This window comes from Cuculus canorus, chromosome 5 (genome assembly GCF_017976375.1).
Source record: "Cuculus canorus isolate bCucCan1 chromosome 5, bCucCan1.pri, whole genome shotgun sequence".
NCBI classification, from domain to species: Eukaryota; Metazoa; Chordata; class Aves; order Cuculiformes; family Cuculidae; genus Cuculus; species Cuculus canorus.
In genome coordinates, this window is record NC_071405.1 from 45,231,450 (window position 1) to 45,257,528 (window position 26,079).

Sequence of the window (26,079 nt, forward strand, 5' to 3'; positions counted from 1 at the left end):
CCACATCACTCCTCTAGCCACCCAGCAGACTCACAGCCCATCAGTCTGCGTGCTCTGCCTGCACAGTGTGCCTCACTGGCAGATCACCAAAGCTAACAAGTTCTGTTTGCTTTTGCTGCCAGGTGACATGCTATGATTGCTAGTGCTGGGCAAGTGGGAGAAAACATGAGGAGAGAGGACAACCAGTATTAAAACAAGCCCTCTCCTGGTGATGGAAAAGGGATGGCTAAAGCACTCAAGGCTTAGGTGAAAAATCAAATGTGTTGTTGCTAAAGGTCCCTCTAGGCCTATGCTTTCCAGCAAGGCCACGGGGATGGTATGGGGTCCCATCGTACTTCCCAGCAGCTTTGCCTTAGAAATGCTAATAGGATCAGTGCTGAAAATAAGATTAGAAAACTGAATTTGAACATTTTGTTTCAACTAAATGGATTAACTCTTGGGTTTGGTACAGCTAGACATCCATGTTTACCCTCAGGAGCAAATTCATGAAGTCATTGTTGAGAAATACTCCGCTTTTCTTAAAGCTACTTAGCTTGAGCAGTTTTAATAAGATGTTGGGCTAAATATTAAGTCATTAAAATTCTTTAGAGGGCTTTATTTTTTCCTAAACTATAAGGGGGAGAAAGGATTTTGCAGGGGCTATGGTTAAAGCAGAGGTGACTGTGTCTTGACTGACCTTCCTCTACAAATACTCATCTAGTGTTAATACAGCTGGGGACTCTTTGGTGCCAGCATCTGATTGTTCCACACTTCCTAAGTTTGTTTCCTAAGTGTCATTTGTCACTGCTCAGAAAGGTTAACTACAATCAGATTATAACATGCTTAGGTTATGGCTTCATTTTATGTCTGAGGTGATCAAATGGCCAGATGTCACCTGTGGGGAGGTTCAGCTCCAGACCTGTACTCCAGTCTTCCGACTGCCTTGCAGGCACTGGTGCTTCCCCGCTACTGCAGGGAAACCCAAGTCTGAAAGCTAGGCAAACTGGAAACAAATAACTCTTCACAGGGTCCTTCAGCTGTCCTCTCCTGCCCTGAAGAGGCAAAGGGAAGATAACACACTGGTAGGGTTGTCCATGGTTATCCTGGCAGAGCTGAAGCAGAAGCACAACCCACATACACATGGTCTGACATTATGGCTATGCAGTAGCAGCAACAGCTACTGGTGAAATGCTGCTAAAATGCTACAGTTCTGCCTCCCCTCCTCTGAAGTCACACCTAGCAATCGCAGAGCTGCAGGATGAGCTGGCTTGGCAGGCTATGCTACTATTTGGGAAGACAAGCTTGTTCTTCAACGTGTGGCAGTCCTGCTGAGTTACAGCAGCCCCTAGCAAGTGGTCCCTCTTGTACCTGTGCAGTGGTGTCCAACCAACTCCCACCAGCTTCAGGAGGGGGTAGCAGCTATGGCTGAGGGGGTAACAGTGCACACTGAGGAAACATGTTCAGCAGTGGTTGATGATGATTGAGTAGGCTGATTATTTCTTTTTATTTGCTTACCACTTTATGCTAAGGAAGTGACTGACTAAAATGATCAGAGGAATCTCTCAGAAGTGTCTGCCTCTAGAAGCGTCCCAGGCAGGAACCATCACAAAGTTAAGATACTGACATTTGCAATACTAGCAACAGCCCATTCAGTTAAACACTAAGCTTCAGGTAACAGACCATGCCTATAAGTCCTCAGAATCTCCCTGCCAGCAATTAAATAACTGCAGCTAGGCAAACCAGGCTAGGGTTTGGGGTTTTTCTGTCTTGTCTGTAGTCATAGGTATAGAGGTGTGGAGGTCTTCAGATTTGCACACAAATCCCAAGGATAGGGGACCAGGATTTCAGTAATTTTCCTCTGGTTCAGCTTACTGTATCACATTGAGCAAGCCAGATAAATTTCCCATAACTGTGCAGTAGCACTTTGAGATCCTCCTTGTAGACCTGAAGGTAGTAGCACTCTAGCATTACCAATTTATATGGTAATGGTAGTATCACCTGGATAGTTGTAGTTTTAAAACATAATTACACAAAATCAAGATTCAGAAACACATTGACAGAAACTCTACAAAAACAGTGCCTGTGATGTCCCAAACCTTTTCAGAACTGAGATGGTAGTAATAAAGTCTCTGCCAGTGTAAACATTATCCTACCACTTCTGAGTTGAGATCTACCTCTTATATCCAGGGCACATTTGCTCAAGTATAGGATGTGCCAACAACAGCACAGTTTAATACTACTTTATTGTGAAAACAAGCTTTATGCTTTCAGACACTATACTAGTTGGTTAACTATTTTACTGTAGAAGCTGTTCTACACTCAAACTATTAATTTCCTGTTGCTTGCTAAAAGTTGTAATCTCATTAGCCTTTTAACAACCTAGTTGCTTGTCCTGAAAATCATATTTAACAATGTACTCTCATTTATCCATTACTTAAACCCACAGACCAGTCTTTCCTATTATGACCCTACTCACAGTACACAGCAACGTCCTTCTACAGACTGTCATTGACGATACAACCAGAACCGCCTCTATACACTTTATATTGTGAAATCTGCATTTGCTGTAGTCAGTGCAGGTACTCACTGGCTTATGAACACATAAGTGGCATAACATAAAACAAAAAACCAGACACAGTGAAAGAAAAGAGAAAGTGAGAGTTGAAACCAATGAAAAAAGGAGACAGTTGAAAGAAATCAACAAATACAGTACAGAGAGCTTTCTGGACCAAGCACCAGGTGGAATAGTGAAAAAAGAAACAGTGTCCCATTTCATGTTGATTGATCTGAGGATAAACATATTTTTGTACATTTTACTAAATAAATCTAATTGTATTTAAAAAAAAAAACCAAAACAACAAAACAGGCTTTACATGCAGAGATCTAACCATGCAACTCTGTGGGTCAGCAAATAGATTTCATACTGCTGCTTTTTGACCATGTGTTTGCAACATTAAGATCACATCCATCCATAAGTGCTGCAGCTCTACTAACTTATTCAGGCAGAATAAGATGATCATGTGTGTCAGCTGGCAGGCAACAACCTCCTGGAAGGAACTCACTGGGTCCACAGCCTGGGGAGAGCAACCACAGAAGTTTTATGAAATCAGGATATGCCATCACATGCTGAAATGTAAGCAAGGATGGCTCTTAGCAGGGTAAAGCATACTGTGAGTCAATCTTTGGGAGAACCAGTAATGCCTACAGAAAGCTCAGGAGCCAAAGCTTGGTCAAGTGGTGGGAAAGATGTAGGTACAAAAAGAAAGCTGACACTATGTCCAGCCTTTTATGCAGTAAACATTATGAAACCAACTACCTGAACAGCTGGCAAGAGTTTGTTGTGTGAGTGCCTGCACAAAGCACAAAGGCCAGGATGTGTAAACCTGCTTGCAGCTGTTATAAATCTGATGGCTACCTTTTCTTTAGGAAGCAGTACTGTAACCTCTTTCTGTATTTAAAGTGATAAAAACCAAAGGAACCCCAAGCAGCCAATATCCTACTTTAAACTTCCTGAACACATTACCAGTGTGAAGTGGAAGACGTGGAGTCGCTCTAAACTGCAGGCAAATTTCAGTCTTTACCCTGAAAAGGAGGTTACACACAGAAAGACAAGCACACAGCTTTACCTATTACATTTTCCTTTTGTCCACAAAACAACTTGAAGTTGTTTTATGCAGAGAGAGGCTTCCATTAAGACTCTACTCTTGTAGAACAAAATTTGAGTCCATTTCTAGCTTGACTTGCTGTTTCTCTGCCAAAAGAATCTTTGCTTTCTGTACCAGCACCCTTAATATTTATGCCTCTTTGTAATATCAAGAATTTGTTTTAATGGAAGCAGGTCTGCTGACTTGGTCATTGATTTGCATTAAGTGGTAAGTACATTTGTACTGATCTTAACTTTGTATGTCAGATGAGCATGTGAAACGTGAAGATACATTATTCATAGTGAAGTTGCTTTATCTTAGACTGTTGATTCATAATGAAATCAAAGAGATGTATTGTTTTCTTTCCGTTGGTATATGAAATAAACACAGTGGTCTGTGCTACCATTCAGTTTTCATGTGCTTTATGTGAGGTGCCCACAAGAACTACCCTATCAGTAAACTTCTTTTCAGCTTTGTTGTGAAGAAACATTGTGAATAAATAAGTCCTTGCCTTAAGCATAACATACCTGTTTCTCTTCTTAAGCATATTATGACCAGTAATTATCAGAACGAAAATATGTAAATACGTAAATAAAAAAATAAAAAAGTCACCTCAGGGCATGGTTAACAGTCATTATATAACAGAGCTCTCAGCCAGAGAAAACACATCCTCATAATGGGCAAGCTAAATGCTAGCATGATGGAAAATAAGCTTTGGTGAGCCTGGACTGTACCAGCTACTTGCTTACACACAATGAAGAAGAGCCACTAAAGCCATACTGTCATGGTGCCTCAGTGCCCCAATGGAACAGAGAACAACAGGCTTTCCTGGCTTTGTTACTATATAAGGAAGAGATGTCAAGAAGATGGGAGATGCAAGAACTGGGACTTGCAGACAGGCTATCTCCCTTTGCTCTAAGTGATTCCCCCTTCTGCATGGTGGCCTCTCTATGCCCCTTCATTTACAAATAGGCAGTCATATACATAAACATCACTGGCAACCCTAAAGTTTAAAACAAACAAACAAACACCCAAAATGTAAATGGCAGACCTGCCATTCTGGGTTAGGCATGGTGGCTTAGGCTCAGTAGACCCCTTCACCTGCACTTCCCCTCCCAGGAAAACCAAGATGGGTCCAGGGAGAGGATACCAAAAATAGTTGCAGGCGGCAAGCAGGCCAGTACTGCTGTTCCAGGGTGCATACAGACACTTTGGGCAACTCCCACCTTGCTGGTGCCACACCCAATCAGACCCTCCCCCACTCAGCTCCTCAAGAGCCACCTGCAGCAGAAAACAGTTGAAACCAGGTAAAAGCCCACCAAAACCAGACAAAACCTGTTGAAACCATCCAAGACACTTACCTCATGGTAGCTCTGCTGCCCACAAGCAAAGTGCTGTTGACCATGGCTGGATGGTGTCCTCTGGGGACAGCATCCTGCCACTGACATTTTGAAACCCAGAGAGCTGCCCTGAGGGCTAAAGGAGCAGCAGATGGAGGTGTCACTGCCATTTTGGGCAAAGGCAATTCAGGAGGCTTTGTGAAAGAAGGCCACGTATGATTCCAGGCTGGCCAGAATATGTTTGTGCCTCCAAGACAAAGGGTGTAAAACTGTTACACTCTCGAGCAAACCAATATAAGCTATGTAGAATACAGTGTTCATACTAATCTAATCTTAGGAGCTAGTGAGCAGTTAAGTTCTCTTCTTCAGTGATATTTGAAGAATAGAACAAGGGAAAAAAAGGCATCGAAGACTGCAGAAAATCGGCATCTGGCCATCAGTTCAGGAGCCAAAAAAGATGGAGGTCAAGATAACCCTGATTTTGAACCTTATATGGGAACTAAAAAGGAGGCCAGATGCTGGTGAAATAGGGTAGGGGGCTGCTTTGCAGACCTCAGACTCAATAAAGGACTGTGGGGAGCACGCACACGGGAGAGGTCACCTATAATAATTAGTATTGGGAAATGTGATTAATATGTATTATATTTCTCATAAAAATCATGCATATGTATAAGTTCAGTGTATAAATAACTGCTACTGATAACCATCAGCATACTCACTGGGCAGATCAAATCCTCCATGTATCTAGCACTGTATTAAAGAATGCCCGCTTCTTAAGACTACAGCACTAAGGAGTTCCTTTCCTGATTTTGGTGACAAAACCATCGCATCTTTGATGTTTTTTTGCCAGCTGTGTGGCACAAGGCCACCTGTTCCACTTGAGCTTTCAAGCTATGGTCCTTACCAGTTGGGTTTAGCCAGGTGGGGTTGTAGCACTGCAGGTGACATGTAGGAGGATTGCCAGGGCCAGGGTGCACCAGCCACCATTGCTTTCACACACCTGGTGCACTTGCCTTAAAATATATTCCCACAAGAAACTGGCTGGATGGTCATATTCAGAGAGTAGTGGTCAACAGCTCAAAGTCCAGATGGAGATCTTTGACAAATCCCTCAGGGGTCCGTACGGGGACCAGTGCTGTTTACTAGCTTCGTTGATGATATAGACAGCGAGTTTGAGTGCACCCTCAGCAAGTTTGCATATCATACCCAGCTGAGTGGTGCAGTTGCCACACCAGAAGGACGGAATGTCATCCAGAGGGACCTGAACAGGCTGGAGAATTGGGCCTGTGAGAATCTCATGAGCTTCAACAAGGCCAAGTGCAAGGTCTGACACTTGGGTCGGGGCAAGCCCTGATTTCCGTACAGGGTGGGGGATGATTTGATTGAGTACAGCCCTGCAGAGAAGGACTTGGGGGTGCTGGTTGATGAGAAGGTCAACATGAGCCGGCAATGTGTGCTCACAGCCCAGAAGGCCAACTGTGTCCTGGGTTGCATCCAAAGAAGCGTGGCCAGCAGGTCGTGGGAGGTGATTCTGCCCCTCTATTCCTCTCTTGTGAGACCTCATCTGAAGTATTGTGTCCAGTTCTGGAACCCTCAATATAAGAAGGATATGGAGCTGTTGGAACGGGTCCAGAGGAGGGCTACAGAGATGATCAGAGGGCTGGAGCACCGCCCTTATGAGGACAGGCTGAGAGAGGTGGGGTTGTTCAGCCCGAAGAAGAGAAGGCTCTGAGGAGATCTTACAGTGACCTTCCAGGACCTGAAAGAGGCCTGGGGAGGAACTGTTGGTTGTAGTTATAGGACTAGGGGCAAAAGGTATAAATTGGAGAAGAGCAGACTTCAACTAGGCATAAGGAGAAATTTCTTCACCATGAGGGTAGTGAGGCACTGGAACAGGTCGCCCAAGGAAGCTGCCCCATCCCTCCTAGAGGTGTTCAAGGCCAGGTTGGATGGGTCCTTGGGCAGCCTGATCTAGTCGGACATGTCCCTGCCCATCACAGAGGGGTTGGAACTAGATGATCATTAAGGTCCCTTCCAACCCAAACCACTCCATGATTCCATGATTGTTACATGGAGGCGCAGAAATACCCTGCTTGTCGACAGTAGAGGCTTCCATCCCCCTATGCCACATGTGCTCAGCGAGCGCTCCACCTCTTGAGCCGACTCCTTGTCTGACGAGGGGCTCTCCCCCCAGACACTCGTACCCCGCGTTCCTTCACGCTGCTCCTTCTTTTCATTCCGCGCGGGGCGTGACGGCGACAGTCCAGCCGTGGGCGGAGCGGACAAGGCTCCTAGAAGCGCCAGGCCCGAGCGCCTCCGCTCCGGACTGGGTGGAAAGGGTTTATTTTGAAAAGGAACTTGCCCTTTCTATCGGACGAACGAAATGCCTGTCAGGATGACGTTTCCTTGTTGCTAAGCCGGGACGGTGGGAAACGCCCACCCCGTGGTTTGACTGGCCAACAGCAGCAGAGAGCCCGCCCCTGTTGAAGGCGCGCAGCCCGGTTCCTGTCACGCACCGGGCCGCCAGTGTGAGGCCGGGCTCCTCGCACCGCCCAATAGCGGGGCGCGAGCGGAGGGGGCGGGCGACGGGCGGGCGAGGCGGGGCGGGAGGAGGGCTCGCGGGAGCTGATATGTCCGCCATCTTGGAGCGGCGGTGATGGTGGCGAGCGGCACCTTTCCCGCCTGAGCAGAGGCAGCCCGGGGCGCGCTTGGCGAGGTACAGCCTGGGCAGCGCTGAGCTCTCCCCATCGCCGCTTCGAGCGCTTCGGTGGCGGCTCTTCGGCGGCCGCGCGGGCCTGGCGCCTGCTCCCATCCGCGCCGGGGGCTCCGGGCGCCCCGCGGGCCGCGGCGGGGCCGAGCCGAGCCTGGGTAACCGGGCCGGGCGCGGCGGGGAGGGGCCGGGCCGCGTGGGAGGGAGTCCTGCCCGCCCGCCGCCTGTTTCTTTCTGTGCCCGTGACGTTGGGATTTTTCGCGGCTGCCCCCAAGCTGTTTTCCTGGCGTCCGCGGCGCTTCGTGCCGGGCAGGGAAGTGTCGGCCGTTCCGCACCCCGGTGGCTGCGAGCGCCGGCGGCCGGAGCGGGTTGTGGCGGGGGTGGAGATGGTGGGCAACGCATTGTTCCTGGTAGGCCAGAGGAGCTCTAAACTGGGTGAAGTGTTTTGTCGGAGTGGGGTGGAAGCACTCTGCAGCGCTCTGTCCCCTGGCAGTCACTGGTGCTGTTGCTGTAACTTACAGAACTTTGTTTTGGCTTCGCTATTGTCTCTTGGATAATAAAACAGATAAGCCTTGATGGTCGCTAATCTAGCTTTACTTCTTTAATATTAGCGTTTCGGTATTCCTGTGAGAAAGCTGCCTTTTTTTTTTTGTTGAGTCGTGAGTGCGGGTTTTGTTTGTTTTGTTTTGACAAGGCAGCTGCCTTCTAGAACTTTTTTAGAGCATAGCAGTGTTTGGGTAAGCTTTGGCTGCTGTTTAAATATTTCTAACAAAATCTGTCTTTGAATCTGCCAGTTCTTTTGGTTTTGTTTTGCTTTTAGTTGCTAAAAAACTCGAAGCGTGAGAAGGAGTTAGTGTTACGGTCCTGTGTCTTGTATGACAACAGACTAAAGATCACCTCTGTCGTGATAGATACTAAGCTACAACAGTAGGATACTTTGAATGTGTGTGTTGCTCTTTTTTAAAAAAAGTGTTCTTAGTGTAAGAGTACAGAAAACTTAGAAGTGAGTGGGTAGCTTTAGGAAGTGTTCCTTCCAAGATATTGACAACTTAAAGGCTATGTTACTGTTAACGATAACTTAGATTTAAAATCTTCAGTGGAAGGAGTCTAAATGTACTGTAACAGTGTGGTGTGTGTTTGGTTGGGGGTTTTGTTTATTTTTGATTGGTTGGTTTGTTTAACTGATGAATAGTAAGCTGGTTTAGAAGTCCCAGGTGTATATACATGTACATAAAGTATCTTGTTAACTGCAGAAATACATGCGTGCTTTTTTTCTTCTGGAGTGCTGAAAGATGGAAGGTCTCTCTGTTTCAGTGTTCCAAACAGATTATTTGAAGTTGTTATAGTTATTTAAACTGCAGTATATATTTTCAGTACAACATATGTCTTGGTGAGAGTCTGTGATTGTTATTTTTTTATACTTTCAGTAGTGAGGCATGGTCTAACTGTAGCTTGCAACAGTCTTTAGTATACAAATATAAAAGAACACTATAGAGTTACCTTTCAATATTTAACTTGTTAATGAGACTTCATGCAAATGTGGTATCCAGTCTGCATGCTTATTTCTTTACAGTTTCCAGTTCTAAATTTAAGTTCACTTAAGTGATTTGTTTCCTCTGTCTATGATGTTACTTGAACATAGGTGATATTTGCTTTCTGTGTGGAAAAAAGAATGTGTATGCAGTATTGAATCCTGCATTTCTCGAGTTACTGAAGGAATTTACCTTCTAATACTAGTAGATGATTTTATTTTGGCCAGAAGAGGAGCTGCTTACAATGAACTTAATGAAAATGGTTAAAGTAAAAGCTGTAGTTCAGGAATTGAGAAAAAACGTCTTGTTTAGCAGGGATATCCTTAGAGTAGTACGTTATAGATGCTTAGCAACCAAGTTAGATTTATGTGTAAACTCCTGTGACTCCTTTGGATTCTTTTAAATGTAAATCAACTAGCCCTTATTATTCTCTTGTGAAATTAAAGGTATTGAATACTTTGCGTCTCTTTTCGATACTGCCTGCAAAGTGTTCAGTCTACTTCTGTTGACTTCCTAAAGTGAGAAAATAGGACTTTCCTTCAGAACCCTTCTCTCTTGCACTTAACAGAGGGATGCTGTAGCATGTAACCAGTAAGAGAATTGGATTATGTTTCAAGAGTGAGTTTAAAGTGAATTAATAGAATGGAATCTGAAGTCAGCAGTATTAAAGCAGAAAATTATGTAGCTTTAGTATTAAGAGATGGTTAGAAAGTGAGCTCCATTGTTACAGCTCAACAGCTTGGCTTCCCTATTCAGCTTAAGTTTGAAATGCATGTACTAAGAAACACTAAAGAATTGGCTCAGAAACAGCCAGCATGGAATTGAAACAGTCAGAAGGGAGAAACTGTTGGAAGAACTGTCTCTTCTACTCTCCTTTTTCTCCATTGATGTCCCCTTTTGTCCAGGTGCTTAAACAGCCTTGAAATATTTACTTAGATCTGCAGTTAAGATCATTCACTAAGACATTTTCTACCTTTGTTGTTCCAGCGTGCTATGCAACATGTTCTTAGGCAGGAGGCTTGCATCTTCAAATCTCGCATAAAACTGGGTTAATTTACGGCCTTTAAAAGTTCTGTTGGAAACCATTTCTTTTCTGCTTAGGCAGAAGAGGCACTAGTATGAGCATAGTGATCTGTTTCTGTGATAGGGTCTTAAGCATGTTGTCTGCCATCTAGATTGGGCACTCATAGTAGCAGTTTCATCTGTGATCCTTAGGATTGCTGTGTTATCTGTTATTTCACATGCCAGGTTTAGGAATACTGTATTATCTTGAAGCAGACACCACATCCAGATTCTAGAAGTCCTGATAAGAATATGAACATAGCGTTGAAGTCTTTGCACAGCATATTTAATTGTTTTTGTGGTCTGTCAGGGTGCCAGCATCTGTTTTAGAAACCATATGCTACTAAGCAACTAAAGTAAAATGTTTTTCTGCCTTGGATATAATATGCAGCTCTATAGCTAGGTTGGGACATATCTCAGGAAATGGGGATAGACTAAATTGATGGGATTGGGAAGACATTTGGTATAAGCTGTTAACAGCTTGCTTGTTTCTGTGATAGTTCTTCACACAATATTGGCAAAAAAATCTGTTACTGTAAAAAAACAAGACTCTTCATGACCTTTGTTTATTTAATAACCCATAAAGTGCCAAGAAGCGTATTTGAAGTGGTATATGTGATTTGGAGAGGGTGAAAAATGTTTCTGGCTAACCCTTTGACTGTTCCTTCTTGCTGTTACTCTGTGTAATTAATTCCTTAATGCTGTTAAACGGATGTATCTTTTCCTCTTCCACCGACTTGAACTTGGAATGCTCATGCTGTGCAACATGTTGCATGCCAGCAGTGGAAAAGAATAACAGAAGGACTTCAGTGTGCAGCTGTATGGAGCTGTGAAGCGGTAACACGCTCTTAAATGTGTGGTGGTATGTGTTCTTAGGCACGTTGGTAAAATGACTGAGAAGAATACCTGTGCAGTTGGTAGTGTGTATTTGGTTAGACACGAATGAAGGCATAACTGAGTTAAAAAATGTGTATGTATGCACAAGCAGAAACTGCTGAATAACGAGATTTGAGGGTTAGTTTCCTTGGAGGAAGTTTTGAGAACATTCCTATCTCATGTTTACATGAGGTGATTTATGCACAGTTTTAAGTTATGCATCTGCACGGAGACTGAGTATGTGGCCTGGTGATCTCCATCCTGCGCCCACTGGATCCTTTGGAAAATGAGCACCGAAAGACCATAGGCCAGCTCTTGTCGATTCTAACATTGATCCGTTTAAACACAAAGATCTCTCTAACTTGATGATGACTAAGGGGTTCTCGGCCAGGCTTGTGAAAGGCCGTGTGATTTCCAAATTGGTAACAAAATGTGGTTGGGATCAAGGATGGAGACGTTCAGTTTTTACTAAAAACTACTGACTTTTTTTTCTGAGTTTATTAAATGTAGTATGTTCTAGTATATAGCAGTTCCAGTACTGAAGCCATTCTCGCTGTTATGTATCAAGGGAATCCTAGACCTCTTTTATCCCTGCTTAGAGTGGCACAATCTGTACCTTCAGTGACCATAGACAGAATTTCTAACTGGACCAAAGTGTATAAAGTGAGATTGTATTGTGCAAATTCTGCTAGAGGTTTTTGGAGTGAATCTCATTATTTCCCAAACTAGTAGTAGAGAGAAGGATGCTTTCTGTGAATATACCTTGCTTGCCCTGAAGAGCAAAATGTAAGAACCTTGTCCGCAGTTAGGTGATGGACATTTCTCACTTTTAGTAGTGCTGTAATTGCTAGATTAATCAAAAGCAAGTTAATAAAATTTAAGTAGTGCTATATCTACTGGCTATAGAAAATGCTAGTACAGATGCGATTACAATTTTTATTCACTGTACTGTAGCTAGTTTGAGTGGTTGAGCTAGAGCAGAAAACAAGGGAGTAATAGACATTTCTAAAGGCTGGGCTTGCTAAACATTGGTATTGCTTCAGTGCTGCTTGAATTGTGGAAGGAGTATCAGCTGCTGCCTGATGGATATTTGTGTCTTTGTACCAGAGTGGTTATACAGTTAATATTTTTCATATAGAAAAAGTAAAAACTATGATGCTATTTGCTTTTATTTTGTTTAAGTGTAGTGGGAAGCAGATCTTGGTTTTGTATTGTTTTTATTTATTGTTTTTTTATTTTACTGGGAGTTACAGTAGAACAAAAATCATAGGTGATGAAAAAATTATTCCTGTGAAATGCATGATAACTGTACTATTAAAGCAGACATGCACTCTTCATGTTCTGTTTTTGCTTACCACGTATACTTTGACCAGTCTTCAGTCTAAAGAGCTTTGCTGGAAATTTTAGAACTGGTTTCAATGACAGTAATTCACATTTTCTTCTATTACTGCCTTGATAGACATGCCAGATGTGCAAGAATCTTTGGAAGCTGGCTTCTCTAGGAAATAATAAGTTTGATTACATTTGTTCTAGAAGACTTGCTGTTGTCAACGAACATTGAAAAAGAATGAAAATTGTAGAGACTGCTAAAACAAAGCTGTAGCGGTGGTAGGAACAGAGCCACTTCTGGGTATGTGGCTTTCCTGCTGATGCTGTAATGGCGTTATCTACAGGAAACCAGCTTCTATTTCATGCTGATATTGGTGAGCATGCATTCCAGATGGAAGTCCCTTTGAAAATTGCAACAGCATATGGGTCATATTCCCATCTTCCATGTTTTTCTTCCTGTGTTCTTTCTGGCTGTTATGAAGGAGGAGTTTGTCGCTACTTATGGCAGTTCTGGGGGCTAGTAGCAATTTGGCAAGTGTTTTTTCCTGCCTGTGAGTGACAACTGTAGAAATTGGGTTGAACTTGCTATGAGGTAGTCAGTTATTCCTTTTGGCTGTGACAAACAAACGTTCATGAAAGGATCCTTCTCTGTGTGTCCTTGATGCTGATGGGCTCTTTGTAACAGCTTCAGGCCACATTTAATGCCAAAAAGATCTTGTATGCTGAACACTTTACGTAGATGACTTTATCTGATAAAGGGGATGGTAAAGGATGTTGTTATGGAAAAGAACTGCTCCTCTTTGATTGACCAGTGTTGGACATAAACATTACAGTTCTTGGTACATTTTGTCTATTTCTTGGCAATACTTCTCTGCCGTGATGGTTTCACCAGGAAGGATGTTGTAGTGGATGATACTACAAAAGAAGGTGCAGCTTTGGTTTGGGGAAGTGTTCTGGATCCAGCCACTGTGCAGCTGTCATAGAATCCATTTTTCATCATGTATCACAATGAAATCAAGAAATCAGTCTTTGTTGTTGTGCAGAAGTGGTGCAGAGTTACGCAAAAGAAACGCAGGGCAGACTTTGTAATGGCAATCTTTTAAAATTTTTGTTCAGTTCATGTGGCACCCATTTGTTAAGCTTTTTTCCAGTTTGGTGCAGATGTCAAACAACTGTTGAATGGTCAATATTTAGTTCTTCTGCAACCTCTTGAACTGTTTTGCATGGATCTCCTTTACTATTGGCCCTCAATTGGTTGTCATGTATTTCAGAAGGATGTTCATGACACTCTTCAACTTCGACGCTCTTGTTTCCATTGCAGGATTTTTTTGAATCAATATTGAGGAGTATGTTCATTAGTGGTCCACTGGCCAAAGGCTTGTTTGATATTGGTGGCAGTTTCCACTTCTTTACATCCTCAAGATGTCTGCAGAGGTGGAGAAACAGTTGTATAGACTATTTTCCTGAATGTACGCAGTGTGCTTTGTGAAGGAGAGGAGAGTGTTGGTTTGTGGTTAAAGGCTCAACTAAAGCCATAACATGAGTGCTGAACTAGGGAAGATTCTAGATGGTACTAAAGCATTTGTTTAAAGGCAGGTGACAGCATTTAAGTAAGGAAATATGGTGAAGTAGCATCACTTTGTATCCAGGTGCTGCTGCTGAATTTTATTTATGTTGCTAAGCATTGGAATAGCCTTTCTACTTTTGTCCTAGGAGTTGTAGTGATAAGCATGAAAACTTAGGGATTGTAGAAATACATATTGATTGTAGAAATAAGCTTTTTGGTAAGTGAAATCAAAATAGTAATCTTTCCCAAAGAGTAAATCAGAGTAAAATATTTATTTTACCTGCATGAAGATCAAAAGAGGAATTCCAGTGTTCACTTTGAAAAGCAAAACATGTAACACTTGTTTTATGGAGGTCTTAACTTGTGTAACTTTTTGCAGGATATAGTAGCACAAAAATCATGAGTAATATCTTAAGTGGCTCGGTTCTTGATATCCTAATTAAAAGGACAATCTTGTCTGATACCTTGAAAATGTGTGGCTGTCAAATCGTATTTGCATAGTTCTGTAAACCTTGGTACTGCAAAGAAAAAGATCTTGCCCACAACCATATCTTCCTACTAATTAGTACAGCTCAGATAGCCTGCAATGAAAATACGGATTATCTGAACAGCAAACCCGAGGAACCTTTAATGAAAGTGTAGAGTAGCAAGAAGTGACCAACAGCTTTGGTTTTAATTTTGAAGTTACTGTCTTAATGTGAGAATCCGCTCTAATTCTGGTAGCAGCTATAGCTGACTGGAGCTTCAGGAAGCAAAGCATTGGCAGTCTTGTAGAGCCTGCTGACTTCCCGTTCTGAACTGTGAATTCTCTTACGTGCTGTTTTTAACAAGACTAAAATTTTGCGTATAAAAAGCTCATAGCAGATTTGAATGCACTGTCTATACAGAAACAACACCCTCATGTCATGGTTAGAAGTTGCTGAAGTAAGCAGCTTTCTTCTGCCACCATTTATTTTGGTGTGCTTTAAAACTAGATTTACATCCACCTTTCAAGGTCTAACCAGTGAGGTAGAAGAGGATGAGCTTATGTGAACAGTTAAAGGTTATTCAGAGGAAATGGGAATGTTTGCGTGATGAACTGTAGTACCTTGCTAGAACTGCCCAAGCAAGTTGGGTTCCAGAGTTGTGTGGCCAATTAACATGCTTCTGTACTCAGGTTAACTAAGGGAAATGAGAGACGGGACTGAGTAGCTTTGGCTCAGCAAAGCGTCTGATGCAGCTGCATCGCCTCCTAGTACTGGTACTACCTTGAAGGAGCTACTTACCATGCTGTTGCCAAATACTGGTAAGCGTGCTGAAACAGGCTCCTCTGTTTTCGCTCGTATTCCGTGCAGTTGGGGCAGAGTGGGGCACACTGAGTGAAATACTGAAAATTAAAGCTGAAGATGAATGGTGCTCTGAATAGTTGTGCTTTGCTTTATTTTTCAGGTATATTAGATAAACATGTGAGCATGGATATGTTGTAGTTGTGAGGAGTTTTCATAGTTTCATATTTGAATATGTGTACATGACAATAAGTCCACCCTACCCTTGCATGTTATCTTCAGATTTAAATTTTTTATAACTTCTATGATAACCCCACTTCTCCCTGACAGAAGTACCATGCTAATATGGCTGAACTATTTATGGATATGAGGCATCCCTGCATGTAGGAAAGATAGAGTTAAATAGCCTTGAATATTATCTAATCAGTTCATTTTTTTTTTTTGTTATTATTTTAAAGCAATAACTCCCGTGGTCCCCCCTTTATCCATGCTGCAGTCCTTTTTAATACCTAGTCCATGCTGCGAAGGGGAACAGTCTGAGCCAATAAATTGTCTGTACCACTGAGTGGAAGGCATTATTTAAACCAAACTCTCTACTCTTGTAGATTCTGCAGTGGACTGAAAATGTCCTAATTGACCATAGCAGATGGAAAACCCTCCACAGGATATGCTATAATACTTCCACTGCTGATATCTTGCTAATTTTGTTTACACTAGTGTTTTTAGTTTCCTACATAATCCTACTGTATTGAATTCAGAAGCTGACTGTTCAAGTTTTAAGCAATGGTATTTAGACACTGAAGTTTTCAAGTGGCAAGAGGAATACAGAAGTATCAGAAAAAAATCTTTGTAAGGGGAACGATAATAGTGGTTTTCATTTGGGTAGTTTTACTGGCAGCTGGAATGTGTGGATGATATCTTAAGAACTTGCAAACTCTTCTGGAAGTGCACTAAGCTAAGCAAGCTTCTTATTTTGGTCCCACAAGGCATAATTGAGTAAGTGGTGTTCTCTCCCTTCTTGGAGCTTTATTTCTGAATGTAGGTGATCATTTGAAATGGAGAAATGATAACCAAAAACAGCTGGTAAAGCAAAGTAAGTCCAGTAAACATATATGCCTTTTCTACTCTGGTTAGTCACTTGACTCATGAGGGATTAGCAAATCTACTTGACATGTAGATCTGAAGGTCTAAGGGTGGAAAACACGTGACCTTTGAAAGTATAAAGGTCAGTGTAATACATTTAGTTCTGTATGTTGGTTACTAGATACCCTTAGAAAAAGTTGTTTAGTGCTTGTGTACAGTAAGGCTAGGAATCTTTGTGCTGTTGTGAATAAAATGCAGATGGAGTAGCTTTTGGTTCCAGAACTGTTGAAGATTGTACTAACAACATGGTATTTCAAGCCACAAAACTTACTAGCTGTAAAAAAAGCTAAGAAAAAACTGTTGCTGGGTGATTACTTAACCAGAATGCAAGAATTTCTTTTAGTTCAAGAGGAATTTGTTTGCAGTATGTATCTTTAGGTTGACAGAGGCTATGTATTAAATAATCTGTAAAGGTCAAGAAACAGCTTTGAAGATACAGCTTCTTATCTTTAGCTTGGAAGTTGTAAAGTAAAATCATTCTTTTACTTTAAATGCTTTTGCGGTGTGTGGTTTGGTTTTTTGGGTTTTTTTTTTGTTGTTTTTTTAGCTCAAGATATTTTCGATAAACTCTGATAGTGGAGCTTTTCAGCCAAATACTAGGTAGTCACTGACGTGGCTTAATGAATGTGCTACTGTATTTGCTACCCTTCTTAGTTGCTAGTACTTCTACTATTTTTTTTCCTTGAACAGTGTTATCCATGTTCCCAAAAGAAACAGTAGTCTTGTCTTGCTTGAAACTTGTGTTCGAAAGCAAAAACTAAAAGCCCTCTGTAAGTATTCGAAAGGGAATGTGTAATTTTGTATTAGAAATTCATCTTACAACTGCCAGAAACAGCTACACTGGAAAGCAGCATCAATTAATAGGATGCTTTTTCTTGCCTGTTTGGTGTTAACCAAAGCACAGGCAGGTAAGCATCTCTCTGAAGCCAGTTATGGATATCTAATTAAGCTCTGTAATACCACTTTGCTTTACATTGAAAGAATTAAGCTATCAAAAGCAGAGATTTTCTTAATGATGACTTTTGGGTGACCCAATACTGTCTTAACAGCTGGTTACTTAAATCTGTATGTGGACTGTATTAGTTTTTTTGTAAGGTAGACTGATTCAAAATTGAAACTGCCTGAGTTGTACATACAGACTTATGCCAAAATAACTGGCATTGGTAATGCTTGTATGTTTTTTTTTCTGTGGAGGTTCCTGGATAAATCAGATGTTAATATAAGTAGTGTAGTTACAAGGCTGCTTCAAAAAAACTTCTAATAATGGCTGTTTCAGATCTTCTAGATATGAAGACACTAATTCATATTAAATTGCTCATGGTTTATAAAACAAAGAAAAAGTCTGGATTTGTGTAAGATTCCACAGTCAAGTGCAGTTTAAAGGGAAGTTTCTTCCTCTGTCTCCCAAAGTTAGAGGGATGTTTTGTTAAAGCTGATTTAAAAACCAGGCTGCTTTTGAATTTATTCTCAGAGAATGCTGTGCTGAACTGGTGCTTTTCTTCCTAGGAAGTTGTTTCCTTCTTCAGTTCATTTGTCTTATTCTCTGCCAAGTAATGCTTAGTGTTCGTGTAGTTGTTTAGCTATTGAATAGAACCTGTTTACAGTATTAAATTACAAAATGTATTTTTTGTCGTTGTAGGGAGAAATCTGCTTCATCTAATTCAATCCTAATTCAGTCCTGCTAATCTGCTAATACTGTAGATTGAAAGATTTTTTGCTGTTGCCAGGATACCCTGTGATGGGCAAGGAGCCTGAGAGAATACAAATCATTCTGTTTCTCTAACTTTTAACAAACTTTTGTGTTTAACAGGTAAGAAACTATTAAACTTCATCTACAGCAGTAGATTTAGCTTCTGAATCTATAAGGCCTTATTAAAATTTTGAACGATATAAGTTTTTTCATATTCCTGATGTCCACTAAAGGCTTATTTACCCAGTTTCTTTAGGTTCACATTTACCAACTTCCAAGCTGTTCTTCCTCCTGCAGTTCAGACTTCGTGTTCGTTCCTCCCCTTTCCTTGCAGCTTTTTTCTGACTGCTTTCTTGCTGGCTGTTTCTAGCTTTGTCATTTAACCCACTCTGCTGCAGCACTCTTTTCTTTCTGTGCCCTACAGTGAGAATCAGAGGCCGTCTAAATACACTGTTGTGGTTATTCTGTTTATTTTACAGGATGCAAGTGTTTTAGTTCTGTACTAGGGGGTGTATCTTCTTCCCAGCCTCCAGTTCTTTGAAAGAGTTTCAAAGCAAATTTGTTCATGAACTGACATATATTAGGGATGAATGATGTTTAGCGCTACAGGTTATTATATTGAAGTGTGGTAATACTGTCTTCTGTAATTGAATTTTTAGTACTAAACTGTGGGCTTCAGTGTAAAAGATTGCATAGGTACCTAGAAGACAGTTTAGCTTGCTTTTTATAAAATATGGATCCACCTGCTTTTCTATGTAAATTGATAATCTTCATTTCCCTTTAGAAGATAATTGGGAGAATTCAAACTCTGAAGAACCTAAGTGAATTCTGTGACCAATGAAGATTTTAAATGCGTAAATGTTTGGGTGTTGAATTAGAGTTACTAGAAAATGATTAATCTTTTCTACTTAGGCAGCGAAGATCAGTGCCTAATTTGTAGTTATTGTAGGTAATTGAGATCTATATTTATTAGCACTTACTAACCCATGGTTTGAGATAGTATGTAGTTATTGACAAGGATACACTTGTTGCTTGTTGTAAAATTGCTCCTAACTTCATTGGAAACTGTGCATTTTAGCTGATCTTTGTGCTTCTGCTGGATGGTTATGACCTTTTGAATTTTGAGGGAGTAGTGTCTTTGAATAAACATTAACTAGTTTGGACTTGTTTATGTACTTTGGCATGTCAGAGTGATTGATTATTGGGGCATTAAGTCATAATGGGGAGTGTGTGCATGTATGTGCATGATGGATGTATATTATCGTGTAAAAGAATATTTGTAGTTCTGATCTAGTTAGAAGTGCAGCTAGTATGATAAAGAAGGATGAAAGTGATTTAACTTCTGTCTCAGTTCTTAACTGTTCTGCAGCCATAGCAGGCTCCCTCTTCCCTTGTTTAATATGGGAGTGAGAGTCCCTACTTATTAGGCAATTTGCCACCTCATTAGGAGGATGAGGTGGCAGGTGTTAAAGAGGATGCTATGAAAATTACTGTATTCATGCAGTTCTGTTTCTCTCCTGGTCAAGAAGGAACTACCACATGTCTTTTGCTTGCAGTCCCCTCCTCTGGGATGTTTAGTTTAATACCCCTCAGACTGCTCCTGGCTGTATCACTGGTGCCCATGTGCAACTATAGCAGCAGATAGGAGTCAGTGGGTTGTAAAAGGCTTTGTAATCTCTTGGTGACATCCCTGGTGTGAGCCCCTGGTAGGCAACACACCTCTCTGGAGAGCAGGTCAGGCTGGCAATTGGGTGCCTCTGTACCTCTCAGAAGAGTCTCCTACTACTATCACCTGTTGCCTTTTCTTTGTTAAGCTGGTTCTTGTCTGGGGAGCAGATCAGGCTGCCTTACTGGGCTCCAGCATCACCTGATTGATGGATGTTTCCTCTTCTGTCTGATGCAGAGAAGTGAAGTGGTTCTGCAAGGGCACCTCTGGCTTCAGGGAAGCCTCTTGCTCTTGCTGCTCCTTGCCCTTGTAAGCTTCCATTCTGATGCATTCTTGTCTTCTCCTCTCTTTTGTGTGTGCTGTGGCGGGAGTTTTTGGCTGTTTGGCTGGGCTGGGTACATGAAGTGTTATTTCGGCATTCATTTGGAGAAGAATTTGTTAATATTAACTAGGTAAACAAAGCAATATTTTTTCGGAATGCAAGGTGTTCTTAAGATCTTGAATTGTACATTGGCAAGTTGATGTAAGCTTTTCGAAGTACTGTTTATGTGAATTGGAAGTTGGTTAGTCTTGCTTGCTGGGAACTTGGAGATTATGGAAAGCACTCTCGGAGATTATGGAAAGCTAACTCATGGTACAAAAGACAGTCAAATATCTGCAGCAGCTGTATCACTTTTTAACAGAATTTTTCTTCCTGTATCTGAGAGTTTTTAGTATTATTGTGGATTATTTGGCTTTTTGTAGTATCTAATCTTCAGCACGTCTTGTATTTGTTAGTCTTTTACATCTTGCATTGAATCTGAATGTTGTGATTTTTCTGCTCATGTTGGCAGTGGAGTTTAACATTGAGAGTAACTTAGCCCAATTGAACTGTGGAGTTTATTGTAAGTTTGCAGGTAGTGAAATTTTGGGAAGAACCCTCCTGATTTGTGGATAGAAGGCCTAATTCTTTCTCTGTTAATGGTAATGAAATTTGAAAAAGCATGAAGGTAGTTCAGAACTTCAGAATTGGTAGGATCTGAGAGGAAGAGTTAGAACAGTAGGCTGTGGGAAGAATAACAATAACTTTTTGGTTTTAAAACTTCTGTTCAGAACTATGGTTGGCTGATTCTAGATTATCACCAGTGATAATACCTAAGAAAATTCTCTTCAGGGTTCCTGGACTTATGCTTTGGCACATTTTATGTTGTTTATTTTTCCTTATTTGAAAGGACCTGGGCTCCTGTTGAAAAGTGATGGAATAATCTCTGGCTTGAACCTGACATGTTGAGGGAGCAGGCCCTAAAAGAGCTTGCCTGGGAGACAGTTTGTGAAATAATAACAGTAACATGTTTGCAGTAGTATGCCTCTTTTGTTGTTATTGCTATTTTCTGTTGTTGAATTTCTCTTGAAATACGTAAGAAATAATTTGAAGCTACTCGAATGAGCTTTAATCACTGCAAAGAGTCTTGTATTTGGAATTAACATTGATAGTGATTATTGCAAAGATGCTACTTTCACTAATTGAGGCAAGGTGAGGGATTTGATCTACTTTTTAGAGGCTTAAAAACCCAAAATATCCTGTGACTTTAATAATGCATTAATTTCCCTTGCATACAGTAAATGTGTGTGACCTCAATACTCACAAGCTAGTGTCTTCAATAATAACTTGACATAATTTGATTTAAGCTAATTTGTGACATCAGGTGGTTTTTAACTCTTGATTGTAAGTTCACCAATACTTTCAGTAGAAAAGAGGTTTTTTTCCTGTTTTTTTTAATCCACTTAGTGATCTGAGATCCCATGCAAGTATTATAAGTACCGATACTACAGTTGAAATGATCTGTACCTTTTCTTGGCTGATTTTGTTTGATTCTTGTATCTTTAAACAGAAAGCTATGTAATTTAGGGGCAGTTATGTATGCTTACTGCTTCTGATAAAAGACTAAGTGAAGTAAGGTAGTATTAAGTGGTCAGCGTGTAATGGTTAAATTTGACACTTGGCTGTTCTAAGTAGCTGTAGTGTGCATGCTGAATCTATTTTAACTCAGAAATATGTTCTTAAAGCTGTCTACCTCTTAGTTTCTGTAGGAATTGGGTATTGCTATTTAATTTTGTGTTTTTTAAGAGTGCATGACAAAGCACAGTTACTTTCTTGAAGCTTACTCCTGCATACAACCTGCAGCTTATGGAAGTGTTCTTGCTAAAAATACGACTGTTCCCTTACATTCTCTGCGATAGTTAAGTGTCCTTGCAGCTGGTGATGTAACTAATGCACAGCAGTAATTACCATATTGAATTAATTCTTCACATTTGGAAGGCAGTTACTAAAGAAGCAAAAGGACTGCTGCTTTCCTAATTTGAGTACTGCTCAAAACCTTGCTGTTTCCAATTGCAATGAAAGAAAAGTTTCTCCTACTGTTCTTCGTTATCTGTAGTATCTCTTTCAGTGCACTTAAATTCTGTGTTCATGTAAGTCTAGCTGATACTGTGTCAGAGGTTAAATGTCATGTAAAAGCCCTGTTTTGGAGAGTGGAGAATGGAGTGAATACTTGTGTTGAGCTTAATGAGAGGTGAAAGCAGGAGTTTATTTGGTCCATCATAGATGGAAATACTCATTCCTAATAGTGTGTTGTCTTGGTAGCAACTGCTTGCAAGGTGTCTTAGAGCAACAGGATTAATGTGGAGTTGCCAAAGCATTTTATAAGGAAAAGTTAAGTTCCTCATTGTTATGTTTCTGTTCTGGCGTTTTCAGTGGCTGGGGCTGCAGCCCTTTTGTGTGTTTGCATAAGATATTTATTGTCCCTTATTCTTTCTCCTGTGTCAAGTTTGTGGAGGGAGGTAAAGTGAGAGAGTAGGTCCTGTGCTGAAATTAGCTCCAGCACTTTGTGTGCTGCCTGCAAGTTAAAATTACTATAATTCCTCCACCTCTAGACCTGTTTTTACACGTAATTGCTGAGCAAGTTGGTCTAAATCTGAGACTTGATACATAGATTGAAAATAAAGGTTGGAAAGAACAAGTTCAGTAAATAGAAAACCAAAGTTATCCTTTTTTCTTTAATTCAGATTAGCATGTTCCTTTCATGTAAGTAAAACCCTGGAGCTGTCCAACTGTCTTGGGTGTTAGAATATTGGCTATTTATAAAGGTACAAAAATTACAATGGAGTATTCAGTCATCTTTAATCAAGCCTGGTTTTGTAGCTTTTGATCATCGCACCTACTGTTGTCTCATTTGAGTTCTAGACAGTTTCTATGCATACAAGTACCTTTGGGGTTAGAAGCTATGAAATACTACAGATACTGCTTAAATAGATTTGTAAACTTAATGCTTTGTCTATGTTCTTATCCAGACCAGCATGTTTTGGAAATTTGATCTCCATTCGTCATCCCACATAGATACACTTCTAGAGAGAGATGATGTAACGCTGAAAGAACTGATGGATGAAGAGGATGTTCTGCAAGAGTGCAAGGCTCAGAATCGCAAACTTATAGAGTTTCTGCTGAAATCAGAGTGTTTGGAAGATCTAGTTTCATTTATTATTGAAGAGCCACCTCAAGACATGGATGAAAAAATTCGATATAAGTAGGAAAACTTTTAGGGGTTGGGGGAACTTGGGAAGGTGGAAAGAAGGAGGGGAACTGACTACAGTTAATTTGATAGTGTGTTTTGAATCCCTCTGTGCTTGTTTTTACAATACTGGTATCCTCAGAGTTTGTTTGTTTTCAAGGGACTTTATAGAGCTTTTAAAATAATTCTAATATTTGTGTATTGTTCCAGTGGAGGCTTCTTATCCACAAACGTTTTCCAAAACAATTGCTGTCTACAGGAAGCTTACAAAAAAATAATAAAAAAAGTAAAATTCAAAACTTCCATGAAGAATCTTGTGGGTGTGATTATTAATTAAATACTTGGAAGAAACCCCATTTTGGTAGTATAGTTAAGTGTTTAGCTTTTTTTATGGCCAATTGGTAAGATGTTTTGAAGGTGCTTGTTAGAAGTCCTGTAGTGCTCCTTGGAAGAAGGTACTTAATTGCTGGTGTTCTCCTTTGCAGAGCTGAAACTGTAAGAATGGGGTTATCAGCTAGTTTGATAAGGCTCAAACTTGAAAGTCAACCTAGCACTTTGTATAAAAGCACTCCTACCATTTTTGGCCTGTTTTTAGAGTTGTTTATGCAGAAAGCTGTTTGGCTTTTTTTCCTTAAAACAGTATGTAAAAAAATAATGTGAAATAAGCTAAACTCTTAGTTGCAATGCTTCACCATTTCTGGTTGAACCAAGCTTCCTGTGTTTCTACTCGAGTTTGAAATTTGAAGCATCTTTCACTTAAAAACCTTAAGCTGCTGATGCTGTCAAAATTACCTTCAGTGCGAGTGGGTAACAGTGTTGTCAAGTGCAGGAAATTACTGGTCTCAATGACCTCTTAGTTTAATTATTCCATGTTCTGAACTGTAATTTTGACTTTGTGGAGCAGTACTAGCTAATTTTGCAGGCTTTGTCGGACTTCGACTAGTTTACTGAGATTCTACATAATTTAGATTTTATATATGCATGTGTTTTTAACAATGTGGATGGAACAAATAGAACAAAGTTTTATTTAACAGTGGAACAGATGGACTTAACAATAGATCTTAAAATAAAATCTTGCCCTTTCCTTTCCTGATTTTCCTAGTGTTGTCGAATTGCTACTGAAGAACAGAGTAGTCTGCTCTTTAAAGGAGGAAACAGAACGGAGCTTATAGGCTGAATGTGTAGTTATGTTACCTTTCACTGGTTTGCTGTTTTAATTAATGCAGACCAGGTGTTCCTGAGAACTTGGTCAGAAGCCTTGACAGGCTCTGAATTCAGAGCTGGAAGTATGACAGCTTTTGAAGTATGAATGGTGGGTAATTTTTTTATACCTTTTCCCCAGATATCCAAACATATCATGTGAGCTGCTTACATCAGATGTCTCACAAATCAATGATAGGCTGGGAGAAGAAGAATCCTTACTTATGAAACTGTATGGCTTCCTCTTAAATGAATCTCCTCTGAACCCTTTACTGGCAAGTTTCTTCAGCAAGGTGCTAAGTATTCTTATAAGCAGAAAACCGGAGCAGGTAATTATATGCAAGCTCTCATATTTAACAAGAGTTCTAATAAAGTTGTACTGGGCAATGCTGCTTTAAGACTACACATTTGAGGGTTATCAGCGCAATCAAAGACAGCATTCAAGTTCCATATTAGCTGAAGACAAACTTCTTTTGTATGCACTAGATTAAAAAATATTTCTGGGTGGGTAAGGTGTATTTGATTTAGATTTGCCTGAGTTATTTGTGCAATCAATATGAGTGTGCTTACGTTTTTCTTAGTGTTTTTATTCGGTAATATTTGCATTAATTGCTGTTAGAGTTGAAGGTTAGTGAATTGAATTGGTGGAAGTGGGTCCAATTTGGTGTGAAGAATTGTCGTAGAACAAGGTGAGATACGTTTGGAATCCTTGTTCAGAAATGTTTTTATACTGTGTTCATTTGTCCCAATACTGCAAACAGCTGCAATGACTGACTCTCATACCTGAGCAAATTAAGTTTGTGACACTGTTCTGTATCTTTAATTTAGCAAGAGCTGTATTTGTTTGTAGTATGTTAAGGTTTTGTCATGTCAAGCTTTGCTCACTAAACAGGAATGAGAGTAATTCGTACCAAAAAGGAAAGCTGTGCATTGGATTATAAGTAGTTTATTGTCAGAAAGTTGGGCTTGAAAGGAGGCCCAAAACACACTGCACCTAGTATGGATCTGTCCTGTGCCACTTATGCTCCTCTGTGTGTACCATTTTAACTTGCTCTGTACTGCAAACTTTAAGTGGCAGAAATGTTTAAATAGTTTCATTTATTTTCTCAGTTTGGTAGAAGAGAGAAACTAAAACTGGTTGGTGTAATTTTCCATGAAAAATACAGATAAGCAAATGTAAGCTTATTTCTTTTCAACTTCTAGATTGTGAATTTTTTAAAGAGGAAGCATGATTTTGTGGACCTCATTATTAAGCACATAGGGACCTCTGCTATCATGGACTTGTTGCTCAGGCTGTTGACTTGCATAGAACCTCCACAGCCCCGGCAAGAAGTGTTAAATGTAAGTTAAATGTTTTAAAGGATTTTTGGCTGACGTGTGTGAACCGTAAGATTACTTAATGTTCTGCTGGTTTTACCAAGCTTATTTCTTAAATGTGCTGAAATCAGATGCGTGGGGCTTTTTGCTTGGAGTTGTTAGTACATTCACAGTGAAGTCATAACACTGGTGAGGACAACTGAGTGGTTGT

At 40.6% G+C, this 26,079-nt stretch overlaps 1 protein-coding gene across 7 annotated transcripts in view; it reads left to right on the forward strand.

The window, feature by feature from the left end:
* Positions 1 to 7,536: 7,536 nt before the first annotated feature.
* PPP6R3 (protein phosphatase 6 regulatory subunit 3) overlaps positions 7,537 to 26,079 on the forward strand; it is a 68,552-nt gene continuing 50,009 nt past the window's right edge. For 6 of the 7 annotated variants that reach the window (XM_054068290.1, XM_054068293.1, XM_054068292.1 and 3 more), the window contains exons 1-5: positions 7,537 to 7,679; positions 18,087 to 18,257; positions 23,134 to 23,366; positions 24,694 to 24,880; positions 25,755 to 25,892. In XM_054068290.1, the coding sequence (XP_053924265.1) occupies positions 23,140 to 23,366; positions 24,694 to 24,880; positions 25,755 to 25,892 (552 nt within the window). In that variant the 5' untranslated portion in view covers positions 7,537 to 7,679; positions 18,087 to 18,257; positions 23,134 to 23,139. The remainder of the gene's footprint in view (positions 7,680 to 18,086; positions 18,258 to 23,133; positions 23,367 to 24,693; positions 24,881 to 25,754; positions 25,893 to 26,079) is intronic. The other variant, XM_054068291.1, reaches the window with a different exon arrangement.